Source organism: Chiloscyllium plagiosum, chromosome 24 (assembly GCF_004010195.1).
Source record: "Chiloscyllium plagiosum isolate BGI_BamShark_2017 chromosome 24, ASM401019v2, whole genome shotgun sequence".
NCBI lineage: Eukaryota > Metazoa > Chordata > Chondrichthyes > Orectolobiformes > Hemiscylliidae > Chiloscyllium > Chiloscyllium plagiosum.
In genome coordinates this window covers 45,597,628-45,620,709 of record NC_057733.1, presented here as the reverse complement: position 1 = coordinate 45,620,709, position 23,082 = coordinate 45,597,628, and the positions used below count along the sequence as shown (strand labels likewise).

The window sequence follows — 23,082 nt, the reverse complement described above, 5'->3', positions numbered from 1 at the left end:
TTTAGCATGGTCAATTCACCTAACCTGCACATCTTTGGATTGTGGGGGGAAACAAGAGCACCTGGAGGAAACCCACACAGACATGGGGGGGGCGGTGAAAATGGACAAACTCCACACAGACAGACAGTCACCCAAGGCCGGAATCGAACCCGGGTCCCTGGCGCTGAGAGGCAGCAGTGTAACCACTGAGCCACCGTGCAACTACTGAGCCACCGTGCCGCCCCGAGATCTTATTCTTCCATTACGTACTAGATAAATATATCTAACACATACACAGTCTTACTCTCACCACCTCCTTAGTATGTCATGTGCTGAGTGGAAAGAGATGGAAGAATGCCCTGCACAATGTATCCCTCAATAGCAAGATGTTTGTATTGAAGCAGGTGGGATTTACAGGGTGGAATCTTCTGCTCTTGCTAATGGCGAGCTTGGAGGCGGGAAAGGCATTTAATTATGTGGGGCAGGGTTGCATTTGAACACTGCTGCCTTTCCACATTCCAACTGCTGTTCAATGTTCGTCATGTGAAATACATGATAAGTCAAGCTGTGCAGCTACTTGTCACCCAGAGTGCATCCTTTAATCAAAGGCAAAGGCATTCAGTATCTTATCAAGGGACCAGACATCAGAAAGATCAGGTTCCTGAGAGATATCCCCGACCCCTTTTCTTACAACCCTCAAAAAGTACTGCCTGGTTGGCATGTGGTTCACTGGACCTTCCTCAAAAGTGGTCATGTAGATGCCTTGCCAGCTCTCAGCCAGTGGGTGAGACCTTCAACGCCTCAATAACATACTAACTATAAAGTCAGCTTTTCTTTCCTCAATAACAATGCTGTACAAGGAATGCGGTTGAAAACTATTAAAAATGATTTGAACTTTTGTAGGGAGATCAGGGAAGCCCTCTAGATGATATTCAGGAATGATCAGATGATACTCAAAAAAAATAGTAACATAAACAGATAATTTGACTGGCATTATTAAGGATGATCACAAAGTACTCCTTTTTACTCCACAAATGTTCTGCTTGTGTATCAGATATTCAGGTCTTTGAAAATAAAATTCAAAATAGTTTCAAAACACTAAATAGACTTTGACAAAACATCAATACTTACAGAACCTTGACCCAATCCACCTCCACCAACGAAAGGTGCAAGTTCTGGTGGTACTGGTAGAGGTTTAGCACCAGGAATAGGGTCTGATATAACCAGTCCTGATTTGGTGGAAGCAGCAGGGTCAGAGATGAGGGTTCCTCCATTGCCTGAAGACATCTGCTGCACCAATGACATTGCACGCTCAGGAATTTTGGATGGATCACTACAAGCCTGTTGCCAGCTAGGAAGCTTTTGTGTTATCATATCCTTGCCCTGTTAAAGAAAAGAAAATTTAGAGATTACTTCAGATGAACTCACAGAGTAAAACATTTTCAAGGATCTTAATTTAATCAATTTTAACAGACGAGAAAAACCATTTGCCACGAATATTAAATTTTTAGGAAAAATAGTGATGAAAAGTAAAATCTTACAAGATCTTACTTTTGGATGTGTAGTTAGGTGGTTACAACTGAACAGGATCACTGATGTGCAAATGTTCTCTACCACCATCCCTCACCCCCCACCCCCACTAACCCTCACCCTTCCCTGTTCCTGATCATCATTCAATAACTCATGCAGATTGTGTGGCTTGGGGAGGACAGAATCCGAACTGGCAGCAAAACCTTCCAGCAACATGTAGCCTCCTGACACCCCCTGTTAATTTTCATAAATTAAGTGAAGAATGGATGATAACAGAATTGCACACTAACAGAAAATCAAGACCTCAAGAGAGGCAAGGATAACAAGGAAACTGGCAAGGAAAAGAAGGGTAACTGAAATGATAATTCACTATAATTCCAGCAACAGAGGAATGGAAACTTATGAAAAAGGATGGAGTAACATTTTTCCTCAGGATATCCAATACAAAGAGCTTCTGTAGTGCTATTCATCTGATAATGGGTGCGCACTACTACAACTAACTTAGTTATGTAGCACTGCTTTTAGTATCATGATACTATCAAAATATTAGAACTGTGGAAGAATGTACAACATTGAGTAATACAGTTCAGGAAAAAGCTAATCTGCACCATAGTCTATGCTCAATAAATTGATTTCATCCAGAAAGGGTAGTTTGGCATTACAATTTCCATTACACTGACAAAAATTAGAAAAAAGATGAATAATAAAATAATTCTGGTTTATGTTCCCAGTTGTATCATTGATGCCAACATTAGCAAAGGACAGTATCAATCTCAACTGTGTTACTTAGTTACAGTTCTGATGTATCAAAAATGGTCATTAGACTGAACTAATAAAGGCTCACAGATATCTAATGACAAATTGTCCATTTTAGTTGAGGACAAGATTAAAAACATTGAACCTAATATTTAAAAAAAAGCTGTATCTATATTTGTCTCTAACATTTTTGAAAAGCTGCAATATTGCAGTTTAGATTCACTTAATTTGAAAAACTTACCCTGCTGTGGTATACCATGTTATTCTTGGCGACTGCACACTGCTTTTCTACCAGAAAGCTGTATCGCCTACGCTCCTCGCTCAATGCTGTTTTGTAACCATTTCCAATGTAGCTCTCCAGATCAGATTGCTTTTTGCTTATTGTCTCCACAAACTGTACAAAGTCAGAGGAGATAAGAAAGCAAAAAGGACATTGAGAAAACGATGATGAAATAAAAGAAGAATGCAAAAACTTTCAGTTGTAATGACTGGCTATGGTTATGACATTAAATTAATATGGCTGCACAGAAAAAGATGAATGGAGGTATTTCATTTACATATTTTATATGTTGTTCAACATTTCGATTAATACCTGAAGACATATCCGAACAACGTTTCATTCAAAAAAGACAAGCTGCACAAAACACCGCATTGCTTCAAAGTTGGTCTTTCTCTTGCATATAAAATACTTTGTACTTCATGGGTTCCCATCACATAACCATAATGTGATTAAATTATCAATCAAAATTTGCTTTTGTGCATAGAAAATTGGCTTTTACATGATGAGTAAGAGACCTGCAGTGTTGGAACTCAATGTGCATCACGAGGCTATTAGTTGAATTAATGCAATTTTTTTGACAATTGTTCAACTTCTATAGTCAATTTATGCTAAATTGTAGATTCCTAATCTGAAAAATTGATCGAGATATTGTAAACAAAACTTTGAGAGTTTGGATTAAATCCAGAGTTACTCAGTACTAAAGCAGAGCAACATTCTTGCATTCAGAACATATGAGCCAATGTAAAGTGGCAAATAATAGCGATGAAATAATGATAGTGGTCAAATAAGGTCACTAGCAAGTCTATACACACTCAGTATGACCTCACCAAATGCAATTCACTTTCTCGACAACAGGTGAAATGACAACCGTACAAATAATTAGAATTGAGCTCAATTTACTTCTAGCTACAGTGGGAATTAAATTCTTAACTTGTGGAATTTTAGCAGGGCATGCATATTTCTATGAGATTACAGTACTGTCTAAACTATGATTGTAGACTAATAAAGTCATTAAATGTTGAAAGAAATAGATGATAATGCCTCCATTCCTAAAATGTATTAAACTCAGTTCAAAATACCAGCCATTCTCCCATTTCTGTTCGCTGCACATCACATCAAATTTTGTTGCAAATGATAGATTATAAAACAAGGCAACACATTTATACCAAGATGTAATAAACTTATTAGATAACACAATTTTTTTAAAACAATTAAATGGGAATATAGGATTTATACCGGCCACTACAGCGGACAGCTGAAACTGACAACCAGAAGCGGCAGGGACAGGCCACTATAAATGCCGGAGGAAACACCACAGAAGCGCTTCACAGGAGGCTCCCAAGCACTGAGGATGTCACCTAGACAGGGGACGAAACGTTTGCAACAAAAATTTCCAGCTCGGCGAACAGAACCACAACAACGAGCACCCGAGCTACAAATCTTCACCCAAACTTTGAATATAGGATTTATGATCAGCCAGCACTAAAGTAACAAAAATGAAAGTTATTAAACTAATTAATGGTAATGGTTCATTGTAATGTTTCACATGAAGTACAGCAGGGCAGAATTCCTGAAACTGGCTATTTACGCTCCATTTTCATGGCTATGTCCTCATTGATGTTCAAGTGTGAATACATAATTCAACCAACAAGCAGAAGTTGCATTAAAACAATTTCTTTACTAAAAGTTAAAAAGTTAAGTAAACTTTTCATCAACAATGAGTAAACCTCTCTCCAACATGTTGATTAAACACTGGCATTTCAAAACACACCTGTTCAATGTATTAAATATTTCTGAGAGATGTTTGGAAGTAATTACAGAGATATAAACCCTGTGCATGCATCCAACATCTACTTCTTTAAACTCAAAAAGATAAAAACTTAAATATATGGTGCCTTTTTTAAAAGGCCTCCAGCAGCCTTTTAAAGCATAGCTGATTAGCACCTGAGGAAGGGTAGTGAATGCTCTGACCATATGCAATTAAATTCCCAAGCCCTAATAACTGACTTAGCATGTGTTTGAGGCAGGCAAGCCCAATGACTAAAAGTCACTGGAGCCAGAATTGTATCTGACATAGCAGACAGTGCTGTAAAACACAAAATTAATGTCAACATAATGCTGGAAAAAAAAGTGACCATAATTTAAATTTCTCTCAAACATATTCACTGTTAGTTGTGTGTTTGAAGGTGTGAAAAGTTGAACACCAAGCAGTTGAACACTAAGCAGTGAACACCAATACTTGGCTTGATTGCATGTTAAAGTTTTGTAATTCTAATAGGATTTCTTAAAGTAAATCTGATTAAAACTTTTACAGTTTATATACATCTGTTCTCTAAGTTAATAGAATTGACAATAGCTTAATTGTTCAACTCCATTAATTTGTTCAGATATTTTTAAATCAAGTATCATGCTCACTACAATTTCTGGACATATGAATTGTTTTATTCTGAACTTTTAATTCTATTTTTCTGTATTATAAAGAATAAGCTTCTTTGAATAGTTTGAAGGCTAAGCAAGTACAACTGTCAAATCTAATTAAGTTTCACAATTCTTTATATTGCAATTTTTTAACATTATAAAACTACATTGAAAGCAAACTTGGAGCAGCCTGGATTGCTAGTTTTAAATGTATGAAGTTAGGCATAATTTATTTATTTCTTTTCAATACAAGTACATGGCCAGGATAAAGTTACAAGTCCTCACTTAAAGCGAGTGTTGTTCCTGAAAATCATAACTTTAACTGAAACTTGTTTAAATAAGTCAGAGCTGTCCATATAAATCAATATTGAAGCCAGAGTTGGGTTCCTTTGTTTTATCTGGGTCAGAAATGTCTGATGCACAAGTTGAAATACATAACTAAATATAAAATAAAGTACAATATGTTTAAGAAAATGCATTCACCTGCACTGAGTTGTGTTGATAGATTAACCAGGTCTGTTTAGTGACAGAGTTGCTCAGTGCAGGTAAGACGAAGTCCCAGGACTACCTGCACCACCCAATCTCTGCCACTAGATGGAGGACAGGACATGAGTGCTAGTTTAGAGCACGCAACAAGAGCAAAGCCAGGATTACAACCAGTAGAAAGAGAACAACAACATATGTCAGGGGCTAAGGTAATTAGTAAGAATGGGATGTAATTCAGGGGTTGGGAAGAGGCAGAGAGGGGTAACACTGGGAAAGCAAGGGCACATAATGGGCAACCTGCAGAAATAGAGAGCCTGTGGCAACCAGTATTACTGTAAAACTAGCAAATCTTAAAGATTATAATAATACTGTTAACATTGTTTCACTTTAGTATTGTCAAGTGAGTCAATATTAAACTCTGGCTTACAATACCTAAATATACATTGTAACATAATAGGTGTTTAATTGTTTATTAAACTACCCAACGATCTATCAAATTTTGGAGATAGAAAGAGACAGGGTGACAAAAGTTCTGGCAAACTATGCATCCTGAAAACTTAGCAGAAAAGGAAACGAAACCTCATAATAAAAGGCTTTATTCTGATGCACTGCCAACTAAAAATTTTTAAAGCTTTTTGAAGGTCAAAGAATGATGTCAACAATTACTTTATACGGGTTCAACAATCAGCTTACTTCTGCGAATGATTCAAAACTAATCCTTTACCACAGAAAATAAATCTTCCTTCACTGGTTTCAAAAAATAAAAAGTGAAATATAGTATTTTCAAATTTAAATCTAGTCTACAAAATTACCCACATACACAGAAAAAGTAAAAAGAATTAGAAGCAAAATAAAGTAGTAAAATGTATGTAGCTGGTAATGACTAAATTAAAAAGAGATTAAAAAAATGACTAAATTAAAAAGAGATATGAACCATGCTCTACTTAACATGGTTCTGTGCAGTACTAATACAGACATGTTAAAAGTACAACCGTACCATTCTCCAATACATGACTTCAGGTCAAAAGAGACTAAAGATATAACGAAAGGTATTAAAAATATGACCAGAGTCAGAAGAAATTGAATGCAAGTCAGTACTGTAAAAAAGAAAAATGGAATAGCATTGTCTAAGATTAACATGTAATCGAGGGGTACTGGTAAGACAATACAATTCCTATGAAATTTAATTGATAAATGCAAGTTAACTTTTTTTTTTCCCCCACAACCAAACAGGAAAGTCTAAAATTGAAAATGTGCAGCATCACAATAATACATGTCTCCCTCACTTGTTTTGTAAAGGAAGGATCATGATGTAGAATAAATATGTAGCTAAATTGGACATCCAAAAAATTAAATTAATTTAGGATTTGGGATTTACAGTTAAAAGTAAAATATTTTCATGATGTTCATTAAAGTGTATGTACTTTTGGCAACCAAGGACTAACCTTGCTATGATCAAAGATGTAGCTCAAGATCTCATCTTTACTCATGTTTCAAAAGAAAATTAATTGAGCAAATCAACCACCAAGGAATCGCCTAGGAACCCTCCAACCACAAGGGATGAACTCGGATTTCACCAGTTTCCTCATTTCCCCTCCCCCCACCTTGTCTCAGTCAAATCCATCGAATTCAGCACCGCCTTCCTAACCCGCAATCTTCTTCCTGACCTCTCCGCCCCCAACCCAGTCTGACCTATCACCCTCACCTTGACCTCTTTCCACCTATCACATTTCCGACACCCCTCCCCCAAGTCCCTCCTCCCTACCTTTTATCTTAGCCTGCTGGACAAACTTTCCTCATTCCTGAAGGGCTTATGCCCGAAACGTCGATTCTCCTGTTCCCTGGATGCTGCCTGACCTGCTGCGCTTTTCCAGCACACATTTTTCAGCTCTGATCTCCAGCATCTGCAGACCTCACTTTCTCCTCAAATCAACCACCAGTCAAGGTACAAAAATCTGAAGCTGAAATTATTGAGCTCAAATTCTCAAGGAGGGATAGGTTAAGCCACACCAGTACACACAATGCTCCAGAATAGATTCATAAGGAACATGACCACAGAAAGTAGTGGTTAGTAGAAACAGATTATGGAAATGAGTATTAAAGAAAGTGGCCTACAATCATTGGCATTCTTCCAGTCACTAATTGATCTAAGTAAGCAGAATTCTCATTGTAAAAGCTCACTTACGTTCCCTTTACCTTTGAGCACTGCATTTTTATTTCACACAGAAAACTTAACTTTTTTTTCTTGACATTCTTCCATTGGTAAGATTTCCATAAACATCCTTGATCTTCAATTATTGCATGGAAATGTCACTTCTCATGACTCACAACTGTATTCCAATAGAAATGTGCTGATGATAGGCTGTTGCCATAGCAACAGAAAATAGGTCAAACCAGGAATTCTTTTCGTAGTACAGAACAGTATTACTTGAAAAGGATTAAATCTCCGAATGCTACCACAGTTAATAAAAATATAAACCACTTCAGGTTGACACAATGGCCCTAATATCAATTGCTCAGACAGACAAAATCAGAAATCAAATAATGCTATAATAAAATCTAAAAGTATTCCTAAGGACATTGAGATAATGGTAGTCATGCTCGACTCATTCCATGACTCACTGCCTATCAGGGACAGTCATTGTATATTTGAATCCTCCACTCATTTCATATAGGAATTAGCAAATGTCAGTGCAATATTGTCCTTTTGCTCAGAAGAACATTCTTTAACATATGGATTTTAATTCTAGGCCCTTACCTAAATGTTGTATGCCAGTCAGCCCATACGGTAACACATGTTTTGTTGTGACTGAGATGAGATTGAGGTCAAGCTAGTTACCAATTTTCTCTCCTCCTATAGAAGTATTGTTTTTAACATCCATAACAACCAGAATGATAATTCAGAATGCCAAAAAAGCCCACATGCAAGTGCTAGATGTAGCTGTCTATGTCAGATAATCAAGACAGGCAGTGGGAACAGTCTGTGCACTCGTGTACGAGCTGAAGGGTAAGAGGCTTGGACCAGCTGGGGGTGGTGTAAGTGCAGTCTGGGAGCAAGGGTGAGGCAAAAGTGGAGGCTGGGGCTGATAAGGTACAGCTTTCTCACCACAATGTCTACAGAATAAATCTTTGCTGGCTGATCTCCTTTGGGACACTTGTCCCCCTTGCTGTCTTGCCGCATTAAATCATAAATCTGACTGGAAATGTAAATAGACCATTCAATCAGAAAAATCACAAAATAAGTGACTGTACTAACTAGAAAAATGTTTGCTCTTTAGAGTCACCTCTAAATCACATTGGATTCCTCTTCATGCTTGTACACACTATGGCACCTAGACTTGACAATTGCAGCTTTCACAGCTTATAGAAACAGCTGCTTTGAAGAACTTTGTGAACTAAGCAGGATTTTTCTGCTCTGCCTCTTCAGTTCTATTTACAGGTTTCCCTAGGTGCTCTTGGAATAGCTTCAATGCAGTGTGAAATAATAAAACAGTATCATCTCCATTCAGCTTTTGGAAAATTCCATTGAAAAATAAATGCTGCCAATTTTTTTTTCAAACAAAGCAGCACCAAGTTCAGTCTCAAGTGATTGCATTTAAATTCAGAATTAAACTCCTAAAATGTGGAAAATGAACTTTCTGCTTCCAATAAAGAGTTCAAATGTCCTGTATTCTTTCAGGGACTTGGGTATCCCTAATAAGACCAGCATTTGTTCCCTATCCTTAACTGCCCTAATTGAGTGGCTTGCCAGGCCATGACTGAGGGTAAATAAGAATGAGGCAAATTGCTGAGTCTAGAGTCAGATGTAGGCCTCAGTGGGGAAGGATGACAGACTCCCTTCCTTCTAGGAGATTAGCTTCATAGTCATCATTACACAGAGACTGGCTTTCAATTCTAGATCTTTTAAATTCCACCACAATGGGATTTGAACCAATGGCACCCAGACTGTTAGCCTGATCCAAATACAGATTGACATAAATCCAGAGTATACCCAATTCCTGACTCCACACCCAGTGACACTCACTCTCAGGAGCTGATATTTTTATGCTGGTCTACCACAGGTACAAAAATAACAGGATTCAACTACACTCCCTCTGGAATAATGACAACTATTTGAATTCCGGTTTTTAAGACACAGCTGTCAAATTTTGAATACTGTGATTAACAGCTTTATCTTTCAGACGAGACAATAAAGCAATTGTTTAAATATTGTTTCATGGGATGCGGACATTGCTGGGAATCATTTATTGCCCATCCCCAATTGCCCTCAAGACAGCGGCTAGGAGTTGTCTTCTTGAAGTGCTGCAGTCCATGTGGTGGGGATCCACTCAGCTATTAGAAAGGATTCCAAAATTTTGATATAGCAATAGGGAAACAACGATGACACAGAATACTGGAGAGCGTCCAAACCCATCTACAAAGCAGAAAGCAACTTGCAAATAGCAGATTTAATTAGTAAAAAAAAAGATGGTGTAGACACCTTATTACAATGCAACAAAAATCTGCAGTGCAAAATAAACTTAGAACGAAAATAATAAAAGCAAAACATTTTACAAAAAAATCAATTTCAATAGAAAGAAATACCTATTGTGCGATTTATAAGGTAACTAAAAATAATGACCTTGTTCTATGCTTTGTAGTGATCTGAAAATAAGTACCATTCTTTTGATTTTGCATGCACAATCATTGGAAGAAATACAAAAACTGAACTCATTTATAGCATCTCCATAAATCTCCCTTCACCTAAGCCCCACTTCCCTCTTGGCTGTCTTAGTATCCCATCAATGCAAAAATGCTGTGTACCTTTGAAGAACTTCTACAATAAATCATAGGATAGACATGTTATGGGTGCAGTTCTTTAGGAACTGGAGAGAGTTCTAATAAAGAATTACACAAAATGTTATAAACAGTGTAATATAATTATACACCTGCAGTGATTACATATCAAAAGTACTCCATTGGCTATAAAACTTTTTGAGACATGCTGAGATTATGACTGGTGCTATAGAAATGCAAGCCTTTTCTCCTATCCAAGTAGCTTATTGCGAAGGTAATGACACGTGCAATGAATAGCCAATGTATTCAGAGACAAGTAATTTAGGGTCAGAAATCTAGGGTATGAGCAAAGGGAAGCTTCTTAAACTGGAAAGACTGAGCCAGTCATTTTTTCATAGCTATTGCAGTGTATAGTTTAACAAATATCCAGAAATAACTTGCACTTGGGAAATGATGAAACCACATCTGAATTTACTGATGACATCAAATGGAGAAAAGGGTTGTTTACAAATTGTGACCAGGACTTGAAAGTCTCCACAAGGCCATATAAAGAACAGCAGAAACAGTAGATAGGTCGAAAATGCAATAAATTGAACAGTTTCTTGTTTGTCCTTTCGGGTCAAAGATGTCCATGTACTGTTTAATAGGATCCCAGTGGGTACGCAGATGACTATCAAGGACAATTTGTGCTTGGAAGGCTCTGTTGCAAACAGGATAACATACACAACTGCGTTTTGGAGGTCACTGGCTCAGGATTCTTCTGCTGACACTTTCCCGATGCTTCTGAAACATGCTAGCTTTTGAAGGAGGAGGTCACACAATTTTTAATTCAGTTGTACTAGGCACGTGACCCTGGGCAAGCTTTATCCAGAACTCAGGATTGATAGAAAAACTCCTAACCGTAGTCTTCAGAGTTTCCTTGTACCACTTCTCTTGACAGTCATGACAGTGCACCCCAGATTCAAGCACTCCGTACAATGTAAAATAGTATCTGGTACTTTGACTAGATGATTCTGTTGTGACCACCTCAATGTGATGTGGATGCTTAACACATCAGCTGGCGCAGCACCTCAGGTGTCACACATTTTGTCCCTCCATCTGATCTTCTGTGGACTGTGAAGCAGTTTAAGTGAAAATGACTGGCTGTCTGACTGTGCATCAGCATTGGGCCAAGACTTGCATTCATAAAGAAGAGTGGACTATTCACAGACTTGCATTCTCAGACTGAAGCTTGAAATCGGAAGGCCCCACTCGTTTTGACAATTCTTTCATGGGGTCTCTGCTGCCAGCCTCTGCACATGGACATGCATACTATGTTTATTTGCATGACCAAAGCCTTTAGTAGTGAGGACGTTTGGAATTCAATGGAGAAGCTCAGTTGGTCTGAAAAATTCAACCAAACAGTTCAACAATTCCACAGAAAGCATGTTTCCACATGTCCTGGATGACCAATTCCCAGTCTCTAATGGAATTAAATAAGAATTGCATGATAGCACCAATTTTCTTCATTTTTTTTCCAACATGCTGCCCAATGCTTTACATGGTGGTGATCCTGGCATGAAATCAGATATCAGATGAATGATAGGTTGCTCAATCCAAGACAACTCCATGCAAAGACTGAAGTGGCCAAAGACATACTTCATGATTTCCTGTTTGCCAATTATTATGCATTTGCTGCTGGTTCCAAGTTGAACATGAAATGTAGCATGGACTTGTTTTCCAATGCATATAAAGATAAGATAATTTGGGCCTTAGAATGAGCACAAAAGAAAATTGAAGTAATATATCCACCTGCTCCAGAAACGCCCTATCTCAAGCCCAAAGTTTCAATCCATGACCAGAACCTGTCAACATTGGATAAGTTCACATCTCGGTAGGCCAAAAAGTACAAAAATATAATGTACTTTGGAAACAAGAGAAGGGAAAGGAAATTTAATTTTTGAAAGAGGAAACTTTGATGACCTTGGATTAGTACATACATGGTCATTGAATACAAAACCAAGGATTCCATTTGCACTTAAATCCTTTCAACATCATGTTTGGCCACATTTAGAGGCAAAAACAAAAGCAAGATTTCTACAACTTAAAACCAGTTATGAAAAGCTTGAAACCACTGAAAAATTAGTATAATGCTGGAACAGAAACTCAAGTGTTTGCAATTCTAATTTCAAGAACACTTTTCAGTCTTTTCATGATCTAATTCATATCCTATTTGATTTGTCACATTAGTATTTTACAAATCCATTTATACTGTACTTGTAAAAGAATACTCAAACATACAATAAAGTGATTTTGTTCAAACTGTCAGGATTTGACAGGCTAAAACCCTCCATTACAGGGAAATCCTAGGAAATGTCTGGCAACGTAAGCCTAATTCTTACTCTTGGAAGCGTCACTTGTATTGTCCTTCGAAATAGCACACCTACATAGAGCATTTAACAGATTTAAAATGTTATGACAGCTTTTTAAAAGTATTGGTGATACACTGCTACCAATTGTACTGTGTATGACTCATTGTGGTTGGCTGTCATTTTAAACAAAGAGCATGTTGGGGTGGGAGGGGGAGGAGATGGGAAGTGCAGCAACCATCCATCCCTCATAGAAATAACTTTGACAAAAGTTGGTTTGAAAGTTTTAAAATGCATTTTGGTTAGAGATATAGGTTTGGGAGAACTAAAAGATACTGCACCATAATATTAGCTACTTTACATATTCCCAACACACATTGTAGTATTCCTTGTGGTAGGATTACCTTGGATATCATCTAAGAAAAAAAATTGCAAAGTATCATGTTAATTTGAAAAAAAATATAACCACCTACAAATGAATAAAATTCTCCTAACCTGTTCTTATTCTTCCACAAACTGCAGCTGGCATGTCTTTTTGCGCTGGGTGGGGGATGGGGGAGTGGTGGCGGTTGAGGCATATTGAGACAAGTTGATGTTCCAGAACTAATGAAGAACAAATCCCTTGTAATTCTAAGAACTGTGGAGCATCAACACATAGCATTCCTGAGTTCAAAGCACAATAGTCCAAATGCTTTAGCATTATAAATTTTATTAGGAATATTTGTATGCAGCTAAAGTGAGCCTGCAAGTGATGTGATAACATGCATCAGGTTCACAAAGATACTCAGCAACACATCTACTGGTGCATCTATAAAAATTAGTAAGAGACCTTGCGGACACTCAGAACTTCCTTTGCTTCCGGAGGAAGTAGAGATATTGTTGTGCTTCTTTGACCATTTACTTTGACATGGGTGGACCAGGACAGATTATTGGCGATTATTACTCCCAGGAACCTGATGTTTTTGAGGCTCTCTTCCCCGCCCCCCCTCCTTCCATAACTGGATCCTCAACTTCCTGACCCATAGACAGCAATCAGCAAGTATAGACGACAACACCTCCTCCACCATAATCCTCAACAACAGTGCCCTGCAAGGCTGCATAATCAGGCCCTTACTATACTCCTTATAAACTTGCGACTGTGGGGTCAAAATCCACCCGAACTCTACTTACAAGTTTGCTGACGACACCATCGCTGCAGGTTGGATCTCAAACAAATGACATGACAGAACACAGGAAAGAGATTGAGTGCTTAGTGGCATGACGTAAAGACAACAAATCTCTTCAATGTCAGCAAAATGAAGCAGCTGGTCCGTGACTTCAGGCAGCAGAGTGGAGGGCCTGCCCTGTTGCATCAATGGTGCTGAAGTGGAGAGCGTCAAAAACATCAGGTTCCTGGGAGTAATGATCACTAATAATCTGTCCTGGTCCACCCATGTCAAAGTAAAATGGTCAAAGAAGGACAACAATATCTCTACTTCCTCAGAAGGCAAAGGAAGTTCTAAGTGTCCGCAAGGTCTCTTACTAATTTTTATAGATGCACCAGAAAAATCATCCTATCTGGAAGTATCACTCCCAAAACCACAAGAAACTACAGAAAGTCGTGAACACAACCTAGTCCATCATGCAAATTAGCCTTCCATCCATTGACTCCATCTATATTTCCTGCTGGCTTGGGAAAGCAATCAAAGATTATTCCTCCCACCCCGGTTATATACTTTCCCACCCTCTTCCATCAGGCAGATAAAATAAAAGCTTGTATTCTGCAATCTGTTCTGCTACCCTGATGCACTTTGTATGGTATGATCTGCTTGTAGAACATGCAAAACAATACTTTTCACTGTATCTCAATACACGTGTCAACAATAAAATCAATAAATCACATTAAGTGTCTAGAATGACTGTCTTTATAGCATCAGACTCAAAATAAATTTAAATTTGGCAAGGAAATAATTGCCCCATATGGCATTTCACATCTTTTAATTGCCTATTTTCACTAGTTTCTATAAATCCAGTTCCAGTTTATATCACTTTATGATGAGAGAGAGCGCAAGGGACAGCTTTTCTTTCCATCAAAATTAGAAACTTAGTGAAACATTAAGGGCAAAGCAAAAAATTGAACCACAGTAAGCATAATCAGCAATAATGTTTATTCATGTCCGTTATTTAATACTCTCCAAACCTACTTATCTTCCACCCTCGAGAGCTCAAATTCATGCAAAACTTCTACTTTTTACCAGTTCAGCTCATCCATCACCCCTTTGCTCACTGTCACTGTGCAACCCCTGTCTGCATCAATTTTAAAATCTGAATAATTGTTTCCAAAACTTTTACACCTCACTTCACCTGTAAAATCTTCCTACAAAGATCAGAGGTTCCTCTGTTCCCCTGGATTCTCTCTATTCCTATTTTAGCAGTGGAGGCTGTTCATTCAAATTTCTAAGACTAAAACATTTGGGATTCCCTACCTAATCCTTTCCACCCTCTTGCTCGTCCTTCTCCTAGAATACACCATTTCCCAGAGACAGAATCTTTTCCCGAGCTTTGGGTGCAAAGGAATTTTTTGGGAGGGGGGGGGGGAAATTAAATAAAGGAATTTCTAATGGTAAACTATCAATCTTAAAGGTTAAGTCCAACTACTTTAGCTAAAACATTTTTGGTTAGATCAACAGTCGTCAGTAGCTGCAACTTGGCTTTGGAAGAAAGTAAATTGAGAAAATGGATTCAAAAGCATGTAACTTTTCAATACAAGTGTTCGCCAAGATCACCTCACAATTACAATGTTCCAAGACTGCAACTGGTCTGACTACAACATAACATTTTTCCGTTTATGCAAATTCTAGAGCAAAATTCACATTAAAATAAGATTTTCATTCTAAATATCCAGTTTTTGACACTGAACAGGTCAGATGTTGCATAATTCTGTCTTAAGAGTCATACAGCACAGAAACAGATCCTTCAACGTGTTACATATTAAATGGTCCAGCTCATCCATGCGGACCTCGCAAACACATACTTTTGAATCTTAGAAAAGCATCCTCTGCTGCCTCAATCCACAATTCCCAATTAATCACTGTAGCTGATATGGAGGTCTTCCCGAACAAGACTAATATGATTGGCAATTTCACTGCAAATTATTTGTACTGTGTCTTTATACTGGATATAAGATGCCTTCACAGAGTCTCCTTTCAGTTTTTAGTGAGAAATGTATTTCCATTACATTCTGGTTCTGATTCAGTCAGTAAGCCAGTTAATACTCTAATTGACTAGATTACTCCGCCTCCCAAAAAATGATTCCACCATATCCAGACACAACCCATGCCATGGAGATTAACCTAAAAGAACTTTTCTAAAAACTGTTCCCAAAAGGAGTTCAAATAACTGAGCGTGAAGAACCACCAGGGTTGAGTCCTTACCTGCATTTCTTTATCTCCATACTTCTGTGGATTCTTACTCCCATGACTCTTTCTCCGAAGTTTCTTCAGTTCTGCATGGCACTTTTCCAGTGACTCCAGCCTGGCTTTATGTTCGGCTTGATATTTCTTCAATGTTGCCTAAAAGGAAAAATGCAAGAAAAAGTAAGTTAATTAAACTGAAAATGATGGAAATGATTACTTATGAACAGGAAAGAGATTTGCCTTTGTTGTTAATACAGAAACGGAATGAAATGAAGAAAAAAAGCAAGAAAAAAATAACTTTGGCATATTAGGATATTGATTTCTAATCACTATTGCTTCAATTCACTTCCTAATGGTTTCTGACAACCTATATGACATTTATCATTTCATAGCAATAAAGTATACATGAGAGAACATGTTCAGGTTTTCTAAAACAGAAAAAAAAAGTACTGATATAGTTTTTGTCTATCAATAAAAGAAGCTGCATCTCATTCTATTGTCCACTATTCAGTCAGGTTTGAATATAGCTAAACCTAGGAGACTTGAGGAATAGTGCTAAAATAACCTTTTGGAACAACTTGGGACTATAAGCTATATGAATGCAAAGTACTTGTTGCTTAAGCCAGCTAGTCCAAATCATGAGTGTTGCATTTCTGATGAATATTAAAAACATGCAAACTGACTGAAAACAAAACTATTTGCCATAAGCTATATAATTCCTCAAAGTGCTTTGTAATGTAAATTAATGAAGTTCTCACAACTTCTGTATAACGTGGCTAGCAACAAACATACCGTATTAAGCATCTATTAATTGACCAACTATTTACAAAGAATTGCTTCTATAACGAACAGGAAATGGCATCACCACAAACCCCACAAATCCCATCCAGGAGAAAGATATAAATAGAAAGCAGGAGACAACAGCTTCGCTTTACTTGGAGGCCACCACTGATGCTACCTAGCCAGGTAATGAAATGTCTGGATATCAAACCTACACCTTTGGAAGACTGCCTTATAGTGTTTATTGTGACATCTGAATGTTTCTCATCAGATCTGACCTGTTGACAACAGCATCCCTCTTCACTATTATCCAATGGGTGGAACTGACCTCACCTAATTTCATTCTTGTCTGTCTATCTAGTTAATCGCCAGAGAATCCCTTGCAGTGGTTTCCCTTCCTACTCCTGCACCACTGTCTCTAGCGTCCTTGGTCCCTCCCATTTTTTCATCCACGTGATGTCTATTGATAAGCGAGTCAAAATGAACAGCATTAATTTTCACACATTGTCTGATGACCCTCAGTTCTAGCTCATCACCACGTTTCTAGATTCCTACACTATTGTCTCTAGACTGGACTATTCCATAATATTCCTGGCTGGTTTTTTGTAAACTGAGTGATCCAAAACACTCTTTCCTGTGTCTTGACCCATCACACATGTTCGCTGACCTATACTGGTTCCTCATCACAAAAGAACTAGATTTTAAAATATTATCAGCCTAATTTTCAAAATCCTCCATGTCCTTATCTCTCCTGATCTCTGTAGTCTCTCCCAACCCTAAAATCCTCATATCTCCATTTCTGAGCTTTGGTGTATTTCCAGTTTTAATCACTCCATTTGTGGTCAAACCCTCAGCTGCTCAGGGCATAAGCTCTGGAAGATCTTCCATGCACCTCTCCCTTCTCTACCTTACTTTCCTCTTAAAATACTCATTATAATTTACCTCCTTGATCTAGTTTTTGATTATCTGAGAATGTTTCTTTATGTGGCTCAGGCTGTTGTGAAGTACCTTAGGCTGTTTACTACATTGAAGCTGCTATATAAAGAAATGTTATTTGTGTTCGTGAATAATATGCTAGTTTATAAGCTGAATTCTACAGAAAAGACTACAACAATAGGACTGCATGAGTAAAATGCATGTGTAAAATTTAATTCATATGCATAAAATCCATCACCGCAGTGATATTGCAATAACTGACAGAATGTCTGTAGCATTTGTTGATGGCAACTGTTGCGGTGGGATATCTTCTCCAAAAAGCCAATATGGAGATCTAAACCAGAAGTTTCAGAAGACTTTCGGGAACCAAGTCTGCCTGAAAATCATCCCAACCCTATGCTTTTTGAATCACCACTTTTTCCTAATAAATAACAGATGGATAGGAATAATTTCAAAGCTGTAATTCAACTCAAGTTCATAACACTTACAGTCGCAATTCTATTAGATTACAATGTTGTAATCAATTCATGCTTTGCTTACTTTACATTTGAAAATACACCTTTTTTTCTTGCTGCAATATTACATGATAAAAAGTGAACAGAAAGACTAATGAGTTTATTAATCAAGAGATGTGACAGTGCAGAATTCAGCCTGAAACTTACACTTAAGTATTTGGCATCTAGCTCAACCTTCTGCTCCAGTTGCATCAGCAAATCATTGTGGAACACTTTCAACTGCAATGAAAAGACAACGTCAGCAACATTTAATTTCAATAATGTCAAGAGTACAAGAAACCCCCTGAACACCCACACACGTTCTCTCACACACCCACGATGCAGAGGCACTGATTGTACCTTGGATCCTCAGATTAGTCATGTGCAAGTGATGCTTCCCTCCTCCATAAATTCAGCTCCTTGAAAGCTATAATTTTACCCACCCCCCAAACACATTCTCTCTACACTAATTGATTTGAAATTTTATCCTAAGGGGTGCACGTTACAATTCGGCATTGTCTTTTTTCCTGAATGAAGAATTCAATTTTCTCTATTAAAAAATCTTTAAAGGCAAAGATGACAATTTTGATTTTTATTTTGAATTAAACTGCTATCCAGCAGTTTAGATTTTAATTTGCTGGCTACATGTCAACATGATTTAACTACATATGTATAATCTGCCAAAAGCATATTCCTTTGTAGCTATTTCAGTTTAAAAAGTATCCCCTTCTCAGGAACAAACAAACAGAACTTAATTTACAAAAATCTCTGGATAGAAACCTTTGTTCATCAGGTACAAGCTCTCACAAATCCAATATTGCATGTATACTACCTTAAAAGGAATACACACCATTTCTTCAAGCTGTATCTGAATTTGTCTGTGGACCTCTGCCATCTGGAACAAAACATCCCCTGCAAAATAACAAACGGAAGCTAAAATAACTATTTCCATCATTTTGGAATGTTAAGCACAGCATCCACACAACATATGCGCAAACTGATCAAAGCACATTTTTGCATCTTAACTGCCTCATCAAACAATACCGAACAAAAAAACTGCTTAAACATTGCTCTGAATTTTTAAAAAAACATACAGTTTTGTCACTCATTTGTATTATTTCTCCAAATGAGGACACAGCAGCATACTGTACTGTCACTGGAGTAGCAATCCAGATATTACTACTGAGGACAAGAGTTCAAATCTCACGACAGCTGTTGCAATACATACTTAGTTAATGAATAAGAAATTAAAAATAAATCTCAGTAAATGGTGACCATGACAATCATCATAGATTGTAATTAAAAACCCATCTGGTTCACCAATGCTTTTTACTGAAGAAAATCGGCTGTTCTTGTCTGGTCTGCCCTACATGCAACTCCAGCTGCACAGCAATTTTTCTTCCTTTATTCTTTTATGGGATGTGGATGTCAAAGGCAAGACCAGCTTTGGCTGCCCATTCTAAATCCAAAAGGCTTGCTCGGCCTTTCTGAAGGGCCGTTATGAATCAACCACATTGATGTGGATCCAGAGTCACAAATTTGCCAGACTGTGTAAAGGTGGCAGATTTCCTTCACTATAAAAGGAAATTGGTGAACTAGCTGTATTTTTGCAACAATTGATGCTTCATGGTAACCATTACTGAAAATAACTTTTTATTTCTAGATTTAATTAATAATGGAACTTAAATTCCACAAGCTGTGATGGTAGAATTTTAACAGATGACCCCAGAGCATCAGCTTGGGCCTCTAGATTACAAGTCCAGTGACATAACGATTATATCCCTGTTTCTCCCAAATGACCTAACTGTCGTGAAATGGCCTAGTAAATCACTTACCTCAATTGCAGGATGACAGATACAGGACAGATTTCAGAGATAGGATCTTTACTCGGAGTAGTAAGGGCATTGAATGCCCTGCATGCAACAGTAGTAGACTCGCCAACTTTAAGAGCATTTAAATAGTCACTGGATAAAGATATGGATAATAATGGAATAATGTAGGATAGATGGACTTCAGATTGCGCCAACCTGTGAAACCAACAGTGAGGGCCAGAGGGCCTGTACTGTGCTGTATTGTTCTATGTTCTATTGCAATTAGGAATGGCAACAAATGCTGGCCTTCCTGCTGACACGTTTGTAAAAATTTCGTGGGATATAAATGTGGTTATTATCCTTAGTTAAGAGATTAGTGTACATAGCCTTCAAATACTGTATAACGAATAACTAATTGGTTCACTAAAAGATAGGAACTTTGCATTTGGAAAGCTGATGTCGCAAATCAAAACCTGTAACTTAGACTATTCAGACATGTTCAAAACTAACAATGAGTCCCCTCTGCCATTATGACATTTTATTTTTCTCTCAGAATACATTCCTTCCTTGATTTTTGAAGAAAACTCACTCCTATCAAGGCATATGTATAATATATATGGGAAAGGAAGAGAAGGAAAGGGAAGAATCAGTCTTTATTACAGTACTTGCAATACCATATGGAATGTAATACAGCACTGAAAACACTAACCAGAAGCATAAGCTTCTGATCATTTAAAATTATATAAACAATCTAATTTTGAAGATCTAATTTTGCTTTATAGAAGTGCTAATCCACTTTTAATCAATTTACTGGAAGTCAGATGAAAATTAAAATGAAATAAGATACACCTTTGACATGATCCAGTAACTTGAGGCTGGACTGTATAAGTGACGATGTAACTACTACACTGCACCGACAAAGTGTATAAATTGATGCTCAAAAGGCCAGTGGCATAAACACTATTGGGGTAGTTCATGGTGACCGACTAACTTAGTTCTTAGAGTTTGTTATATTCCAATATGTAAGAGAGCACATACTGCAACTTTGTTCAATTGTATTCAAATACTTAGTAATTCTCAAGCAATTATTTCATTTTATACAAGTGGAAATTACAGCCTGTTCTCCTTCAGTGAACACTTTCCAAAATGGATTCACACAACTGTAACAAAAACCAACATTTCATTATCATCCTGCAAATTCCAACCAACTCCCCGCTCCACCCCCTTTCCCACCAGCCATCCAACCCAACCCAACCCCACCCCACCACCGCCACCACCAACCCTCCCACCACTTCCTGAAACTTCCAGCATTTAGGGCATTCAAGGTGGGTGCGGTGAGCCAGGAGATTTCAAGTTCATCACCTTGGGAGCAAAGTCCATGTTATTCTATCTGCTCAGTGCATTCAATATACTGGTGCCATACCGTCAAGCAGCACTGAATATAAATGCAAGAATACACGGGACTAGCTCTGTATCAAAAATTTAAACCAATTTAAACTTCTAAAACAGTTTCTAAGCAAATTTAAATATGCATTACTATGTTCTAGTACAAATATACTTGAAATCTTTTTAAATGGAGAAAGGCTACAGAATAGAGGGAATTGACAATCCTTGTGCATGAATGATAAAAAGTTCATCAAGTAATTGAGAAGGCAAATGGAATGTTTGCCTTTATAGATTCAGAGTCGCACAGCATGGAAAGAGGCCCTTCAATTGAACAAGCCCATGCCAATCATCCCAAACTCTTTTGCATAGTCCTAGCTGCCTACAATTGGCCCATATCTTTCCAAACATTATTACTCATGTACTTATCCATATATCTCTCAAACATTGTAACTGTACCCTCATCCACCACTTCTTCTGGAAGCTCATTCTATATGCGAAACAAATTGTGTAAAAGAATTGCCACTCTTTTTTTTAAAATCTTTCTTCTCCTGCTTTAAAAATACGCCCCTAAGTCTTCAACTTCCCCACCCTAGAGTCATACACCATGGAAACAGGCCCTTCAGCCCAACCCGTCCATGTTGACCAAGTTTCCTAAATTGAACTAGTCACATTTGCTTGCATTGGGCCTGTGTCCCTCTAAACTTTTCCTAGCCATGTGCCTGTCCAAATGTCTTTTAAATGTTGCAACTATACTTGCTTCTACCACTTCCTCTGGCAATTCGTTCCATATACACACCATCATTGGTGTGAAAAAGATGCCCTCAGGTCCCTTTTAAATCTTTACCTCTCACCTTAAACCTATACACAAAAAAAGACATCTGACATTCATCTAACCTATACCATTCATTACTTTATAAACCTCTATGAAGTCACCTCTCAAACCCGTATGCTCCCGTGATAAAAATCTCAGCCTATCCAGCCTTTTCTTCTAGCTCAACCTCTCCTTTCTCAGTAACATCCTAGTAATCTCTTCTCAACTCCAGCTAATAGTATTCACCCTAACCATAGGTGATAAAAGTTTCAAAGAATCATGTACCTAAACTCCTAAGTCTCTCTGTTCTACATCACTGCCCCAGGCCCTACTTTTAATTGCAAACCTACTAACCGGAATAGTATTTGCTTGAAAGAGCATAGTGTACAAAAGTAGGGAGGCTTTGCTAAAATTAGGCACTAGTCAGACCACAGCTGGATTACTGTGAACAAGAATGAAAGGTGATCTTAGATTCTTAGGGGAGTTGCCAAGATAGATGCAAAAAGGTTGTTTCCTCTTGTGCAAGAGTGTAGGGTAACAGAGCATAAATCTCAGATTCAAGGTTATACATTTAAGACTGAGGTTATACATTTAAGATTGAGGAATTCCTTCCGTTAGAGGGCAGTGAATCTATTAAGTTTTATATTGCAGAGCTATCAAGGCTGTGTCATTAAAATATGTTCAGGGGTGAGATGGACAGATTTTTAACCAGTAAAAGAATCAATGTTTATGGGTAAAGGCAGGAAAATGGAGTTAAGGATTGTCAGGTCAGCTATGAAAGAACATTCATGGGCTGCATAGCCTACATTTGCTCCGACGCCTTATTCTATCATTTCCAGCACAGACCTAATTACAACAAGAACCTCAATATATTTTTCTGTGAAAACCATCTTCAC

At 37.7% G+C, this 23,082-nt stretch overlaps 1 protein-coding gene across 3 annotated transcripts in view; it reads right to left on the bottom strand.

The window, feature by feature from the left end:
- The window catches only part of LOC122562235 (brain-specific angiogenesis inhibitor 1-associated protein 2-like), a 73,990-nt gene that overhangs the window by 15,722 nt on the left and 35,186 nt on the right, over positions 1 to 23,082 (bottom strand). For all 3 annotated transcript variants that reach the window (XM_043714965.1, XM_043714968.1, XM_043714966.1), the window contains 5 exons: positions 19,029 to 19,090; positions 18,347 to 18,418; positions 15,987 to 16,124; positions 2,507 to 2,659; positions 1,111 to 1,362 (listed from right to left, as the gene is read on the bottom strand). In XM_043714965.1, the coding sequence (XP_043570900.1) occupies positions 1,111 to 1,362; positions 2,507 to 2,659; positions 15,987 to 16,124; positions 18,347 to 18,418; positions 19,029 to 19,090 (677 nt within the window). The remainder of the gene's footprint in view (positions 1 to 1,110; positions 1,363 to 2,506; positions 2,660 to 15,986; positions 16,125 to 18,346; positions 18,419 to 19,028; positions 19,091 to 23,082) is intronic.